The following is a 6,872-nucleotide window of genomic DNA, read 5'->3' as shown; positions in this document are numbered from 1 at the left end:
TTACATCTGCTTCTGCGTAATTAACTCTGTTGGTTGGTGTCAGATGAGAGCTAATTTTGAGATTAAATTGAGGAGCCGGGTGTGTATCTGTGGCTGGGGGAGGGATAAGGGGGACCTAAGGTTGCTTGGGTTGTTTGTATAAGATGCAGTTATTCATAGTGTTGTTTTAAATTTATTTTTTGCCTTTGAAGTAAAAATGATCAATACTGTCCTAAAATATGACCTGGGTAAACACATCCTTACTATCGTGGAAACTTGTACATCCCTCTTAGGTGCAATTAATAGGCCTGATCTTGATACCAATCAGTGCCAAGATGCCAGGTGACCTTTGGGACAAATAGCGAAAATTGCCTGGGAAAGTTAATAGTGACTTTTAAACAATGTTTGATTCTTTTATATCTTTTTCTCCAGAGGAAAAAAATGTTATACCTGCCTGGCTGTTAGAGTAATAGAATTTTTTTTCCTTCCTTGATGAGATTATTCCCTATCACATACCTGATTTTTAACATTTGGAGAGCAGGTGTGACTTTGAAGAGCAAAATTTACCTTTTTAGTCACTTGCTTTAGGACTTCTTTCCTGTCCCGAATCCTCTGTTCTTAAATACTCATTAGTGATGTGAAAGAGTGAATGCATCACCAAAGGTAGTGTACTAATTACTTAACTCACTGCAGCTGTGTGTATTGAATAGCGAGGAGAGTCTTAGCTGGTTGCTGAATTTAAGGGCTTTCCTCGTGCCCAAATTAACATTTACTTTTTTTCTTTTGGCAGATTTGCCTGAAGATCTGGACAATCTTCTTTTTTTGTCATGGACTATTAAAACATTCGGAGTCCCAATTCTGGTATTTTCCCTTATTATATTTTTAAGATATAAAAAGTCAGTCTTAGTGAAATGTGTTGGTAATAGATATGAATGATTCTTTTGATTGTGGGTAAGGACTGTGGTAACAGCTTGTCATGAAGGTATATTTAGGGCATTTATTAGTTATGAAATACGTTTTGTTTTAAAAATGTATGCTCATCTGCTTGTGTAATCAAGATGCCTGAAAGCAACTTTGCAGTATTGGATACTTTTCTGTGGTCTCTTTTCCTGCTTTCTGCATTTGTATTTTGTGGAATCAAATTAAATTAGTTGATTCATGTTGAATAAATGATGAAAGATGAAATAATTACTTGGACACAGTAAAATGTCTTCTAATGAAATTTTGCCCCAAACCATTTTACTTTGGAAAGGTCAGCTTCCTGTTCTAAGCTTCCTAACACAGAACGATTCTTGTGTTCTATCGTGAAAATGGTTGCACTATGATTGCATTCTTAAATACACCATATTACAAGTCTTAACATTTTTGTCAAAAGATTTATATAATGACACAGAGGGACATGCTTATTAGATTTGCAGATGACAGATGACAGAATCAAGCAAAGCAGCCTTTAATAGGTTGGAAGATAGCCTCAAACCAATAAGATTAACTTGAACTGTAGTGAAATTTAAATCTCAGCATTTAATTTTGCACAAAAAAGGGCATGGAGATTCAGCTTGAGAGCATTTTTGAAAGATTTGAGTTTTTTAGTTGGACTGCATGCCTAGCATAGCCAGTGTGTGGCATGGCTGCCAAGAAAGTTCACGGAACCTTGGATTGCATTTACAATTGGATAATGCCCAGACTGCCAGTAAGCAGTAAGGAAGGAGGTGCTTGGAAGCCATGTGATATGTGGAGGTGTTCAGGCACTGGGATAGGAGTGGTCTAAAGTGGGGCTGGAGGTAGAGTGGGATTTGATTGCAGTGGTTTTCAGTGTTCAAAGATTAGAAATCCTGTCTTATTAAAGAATTAATAAGAATTTCTTGAGATTGTTCCAGGGACAGTAGGACTAGCATGGTAGAAATTATGGTGAGGCAGATTTTGGCCCCTTTGAATAAGAAATATGTTACAGTTAGATCTGTTCAGTGGCGTGAGCTGCCTCAAAAAGTAACAAATTCTCGGCCTAAATGGTTTAGCTCAGTGGATAGAGTGTCTTGATCCCCACTAGCGGGTGTGCAGGAAGCAGCTGATTAATGATTCTCTCACATCATTGATGTTTCTATCTCTCCCTTCCTCTCTGAAATCAATAAAAATATATTTTTTGAAAAAAGTGACAAATTTCAATTACCGGAAGTATTTTGAGACTTGGCCCGGCCCATGTGTTAGGATATTAAACAAGGGACTTTTACTGGATAACTTGAAGTTGGACTGGATGACCTCTAAGGTTCCTTCAGCTACAAGTTTCTGAATCTGAGGGGGGAAATGGAGTGAACATACAGTTTACTGATTGCAAAGAGGACAGTTTTTTTTTTAACTCCTCACCTGAGGGTATTTTTTTCCTACTGATTTTTAGAGAGAGTAGAAGGGAGGGAGGAAGCGGAGGGGAGAGAAACATTGATGTGAGAGAGACACATTGATTGATTGCCTCGCATGTGGCCCGACTGGGCAGGGGATTGAACCTGCGTCCTAGATACGTGCCCTTGACCAGGAATCGAACCCACAACCCTTAGGTTCTTGGACCGATGCTCCAACCACTTAGCCTGCTACCCAGGCATATGCCCTGTCCAGGAATCGAACCGTGACCTCCTGGTTTATGGGCTGACATTCCACTACTGAGCCACACCAGCTGGGCGAAATTTTCTTATGTGTGAGGCTTGAGAAATAGAATATCTAGCTGAAATAGAAGAATTAGGATTATTGCTTTTTTTTAAGTGTAAGATTTCTTAAAGTAAGTTTAATGTACTTCCATCAGATTTTTTGTATCATAGACTTATTCTTTGATGTTGATTTTATGATTATGATAGACATATATCTTGAACCACTTTCATGTATTTTTATTACTTTCAATAAAGGTTATCCATTAAATATATAACTTAGATGTGATCTCTTAAATGCCCCGTAAGTGACCTTATTAAATAATAAGTGAAAAAATCCTAAAAAAAAAAAATTATTTCTCAGACTGAGACCCAATTTCTGGTTGGAAAATATAGTCACCGAGACTTTGTCAGATAATACTTTCCTGATATTACTTTTGGGATCATTTTGCATTGGAAAAAGTAATACTAAAGAGTCTTTTAATTTATTTTTAGAAGTTCTTTATTAAGAGCCTTCCCCCCTTTTTATCCTTCAAGGTCTTGACTTCCTACATAAAGATGTTTTTCGCCCGAATGCAGTCTTTCCTGTTGGTTAAATAAGACATCTATCAACATTGCCTGATGGTCCTCTTTTTAATCAATTAAGGATGGATGTTTGTAAGCTGTTGCTTAATATGTTTTGGAGTACTCTACCCGTTTGTTGAATTGTAAATGACTTTTAAATGTGCAAGTTCTGTTAAATACAAGGAGAACCTCTATGGGTAACTCTTGTATTGAAGAAGTCATTTGTCAACCATGGTAAAACTTGCAAACCCACTTTATACAGAGTGGATTCTTGAAGCTATCCAGAAAATAAAAAAGCAAAAGCAAAGGCCCTCTGAAGAGAGAATCTGCCATGCAGTCAGTACTTCCCATGGGTTGGATAAGAAGACGGTCTCTGAACAGCTGGAGCTCAGTGTTCAGGATGGCTCCGTTCTCAAAGTCACCAACAAAGGCCTTGCCTCCTATAAGGACCCAGACAACCCTGGGCGCTTCTCAGCAGTTAAACCAGGCACTTTTCCTAAGTCAACCAAGGGGTCTAGAGGAACATGTAACGATCTTCGCAATGTGGATTGGAACAAACTTTTAAGGAGAGCAATTGAAGGACTTGAGGAGCCAAACGGCTCCTCCCTGAAGAACATAGAGAAGTATCTCAGAAATCAAAGTGACCTCACAAGCACCACCACCAACCCAGCCTTTCAGCAGCGGCTGCGGCTGGGGGCCAAGCGCGCAGTGAACAATGGGAGGTTACTGAAAGACGGACCGCAGTACAGGGTCAATTACGGAAGCTCAGACGGCAAAGGGGCTCCCAAATACCCCAGTGCTTTCCCATCCTCGCTTCCACCTGTCAGCCTTCTACCCCATGAGAAAGACCAGGTAAGTGAAGAGAGAATGTTAATGCATTCTACATATTGCCCGTTCAACTTGTATAGTTTCAGTTCAATTTTTTAAGGACAAAAGTTCTGAGTCAAGTTTGAATGTTTTGCCTTAGAGCAGGCTTTTATATTTTAAAATGTATGTACTGTCTTACAATCTAAGTGTTCTGTATTGTTTTACAATGTATTGAGGGCTTCCTTGTTGGTTGATTAAGAATTTAATGTGGTGATTTTGTGATTTGTGTTTTTTTTTAAAGTACGTTTTTATTTATTTCAGAGAGGAAGGGAGAGGGAGAGAGAGATAGAAACATGAATGATGAGAGAGATTCATTGATTTGCTGCCTCCTGCACACCCCCTACTGGGGATCAAGCCCGCAGCCCAGGCATGTGCCCTGCTGGGAGTCGAACCTGGGACCTCTTGATCCATGGGACGACGTTCAATCCACTGAGCCACCACAGCCGGGTTGTGATTTGTTTTTTAAACTCTAATTGTTAACCTGCTAACTGGTGAGCTCTTGAAGGGACCAGGATAGATAACTTTAATCCTCCTTCCTCAAGGCAGGATCATATATATTTTTAAAAAACCTAAGAAAGGCCACTGTATATTTTTCTCTTTTTATTATTTATTATTTATCTTTAGTTTTGGCTTTATTGAGGCATAATTGACATTTTCCTCTTATTATTTTCAGAGAAGAAGAATTTATAGACCAATTATTTTAATACTGATAGTCTATGCATTCCTAGAATTGTTTTAATATGTGACCTAAGTCCTGCCTATTTCAATTTGAAGTCATTTATTATTGCTTCTTCTTAGAGATTGAAAATGAAAATTTTGTCTCATAACGTTTCTTATACTCTTTGGTTTCTCTGGGCCTTATGCTATTTCTGTAGTATTTATACATATATGGCAGATTTCTTCTTAGTTACTGCTATACTCCTGCTCTTTGATTGAGTGGGATTTTTCTTTGTTTTGTTTCAAAGCAACTGAAATTACTCCCCAAAATAAACGAAAATAGAGCAATAGCAAAATTGTCTATAATAATCCAGGCCCTCCAGTTTTCAGGCTTGTTGTCTGCCCTTTGGGCAAGTGGATGCATTTATATCAGTTGACTTTACATCTTTTAAAACCTTAACCATTGGATAGAAAGGGTGGCTGTAAATGTTAATGACATTTTTAGAAGTGATGGAAATAAAACTGTTAGGAAACATTGTGCTCCTGGGGGGTATTTTTTCTCTTTGGATACTGCCAACCCTTACGATTGACCTTGCTGCCCTCAGTGCTTTAAGCTGATAGGGACCCAGCTCTAGAAACTGGGCAGGACCAGGTGGTTTGCCTTTCCATGGACCAATATGAACCCTAGAGTTTATATCTTAACTATATTTTTATTTTATTAGTTTTCCTCAACATTTATTTTACCCTTTGCTGGTATTTGTGTTTGTGTAACCAACTCTCAGTTCTTTGTGAGAGAATGTGGACATAAAGAAAGAAGTAAACCTAGGGAATTTTCTTTTAAATAACACTTGTTTAAAAAAATGTGACTCAAAGCAAGTGACTCAAATCCTAATTCCTGTGTCTGACACAGCCACACTAAGCACTTCTGTTTCTCATTAAGTATTTTTATAAAAGCTTATCCCTTGAGGAGATTCCTCAAGGGAATATACAGCCATTTCTTGATGGATTTGAATATCTTTGGTTTTAAAATATATACATCACCCAAAGGTATATTAAGGTTTTATAATGATCAGGTATGTGGACTAATTCAGGCAGCTTTAGGCAATTTAATATGTTTCAATAATTTTGTGATCCAGAGGATATTTTTACTTGTGATAGAGAAATGACTTCAAATTTTCCACAGTCCCTTTCCTTTTCTTTCACCTTGCCCACCATTTCTTGCTAACCTTATCGTATTTTTTTTTTTTTTACAGCATCTGTACTGAAGTATTTTTAGTCTAAAGGAAAATTCATGTCTGAAAGTGTCTAGGATTGAGAGCAATTTATTGCTTAGCATGCAATTGTTACTGCTTTTTTTTGTGATGCTGATCTTTAAATTGTCCAGTTGGCACCATCATATAATAAGGAAAGCTGAGAAAATGTGTCCTAGAATTTTTGCTTGATGAGATTTGGAGATCAGTTGTATTCAGTAATTATAATCTAGTTCTTAAAAAACACACACACTAATAAGTGAAAATCAGGTCAAGTCATTTTGGCCATACTATATTATATTGTTTGTGTTGTATATTACAATAGCATGATAAAAACTGCATCACAATTGCCCTTTGAGATTGCTAGTGGTAAATAGTTTAAAACCATGTAAACTTGCTAAGTAAGTGTAATAGAAATTCTTAACCTGGGTCCATGAATGAGTATGGGGAAGGTATACCACTAATCCCCTGAAATGGAACAGTTATGTGTATCCACATGTTTTTCTAGGGTCAGGGTCTAGAGTTGTTGTTTTTTGTGTTTTTTTAAAATATATTTTTATATATTATGTATTATTTTTTAAAAATATTTTTCTTATTGAGAGGAAGGGAGAGGGAGAGAGAGAGATAGAAACATCAGTGATGAGAATCATCGATCGGCTGCCTCCTGCAAGCCCCCCACTGGGGATCGAGCCCACAACCCGGGCATGTGCCCTTGACAGGAATCGAACCTGGGACCCTTCAGTTTGCAGGCTGATGCTCTATCCACTGAGCCAAACTGGCCAGGGCAGGGGTCTATAGTTTTTATCAGATTCTCAGAGGGATCCAAAGTATCAAATAGCTAATGTGAACAGTTTTTGTACTGTAGAAAATATTTTGAGTTTCTTACCTAAAAGAAACTAATGCTAATATTTTTTGCTTCACC

General features: G+C 37.6%; 1 protein-coding gene across 1 annotated transcript in view; it reads left to right on the top strand.

The window, feature by feature from the left end:
• Window positions 1–765: 765 nt before the first annotated feature.
• The window catches only part of KAT6B (K(lysine) acetyltransferase 6B), a 166,919-nt gene continuing 160,812 nt past the window's right edge, over window positions 766–6,872 (top strand). Inside the window, exons 1-2 of the mRNA XM_006765269.2 lie at window positions 766–840; window positions 3,150–4,028. Coding sequence (XP_006765332.1) covers window positions 3,408–4,028 — 621 coding nt within the window. The 5' untranslated portion in view covers window positions 766–840; window positions 3,150–3,407. The remainder of the gene's footprint in view (window positions 841–3,149; window positions 4,029–6,872) is intronic.

The sequence above is a fragment of the Myotis davidii genome, unplaced genomic scaffold (assembly GCF_000327345.1).
Source record: "Myotis davidii unplaced genomic scaffold, ASM32734v1 scaffold2161, whole genome shotgun sequence".
Classification (NCBI taxonomy): Eukaryota; Metazoa; Chordata; class Mammalia; order Chiroptera; family Vespertilionidae; genus Myotis; species Myotis davidii.
The sequence above is the reverse complement of the archived record's forward strand: the minus strand, read 5'-3'. Positions and strand labels throughout refer to the sequence as shown.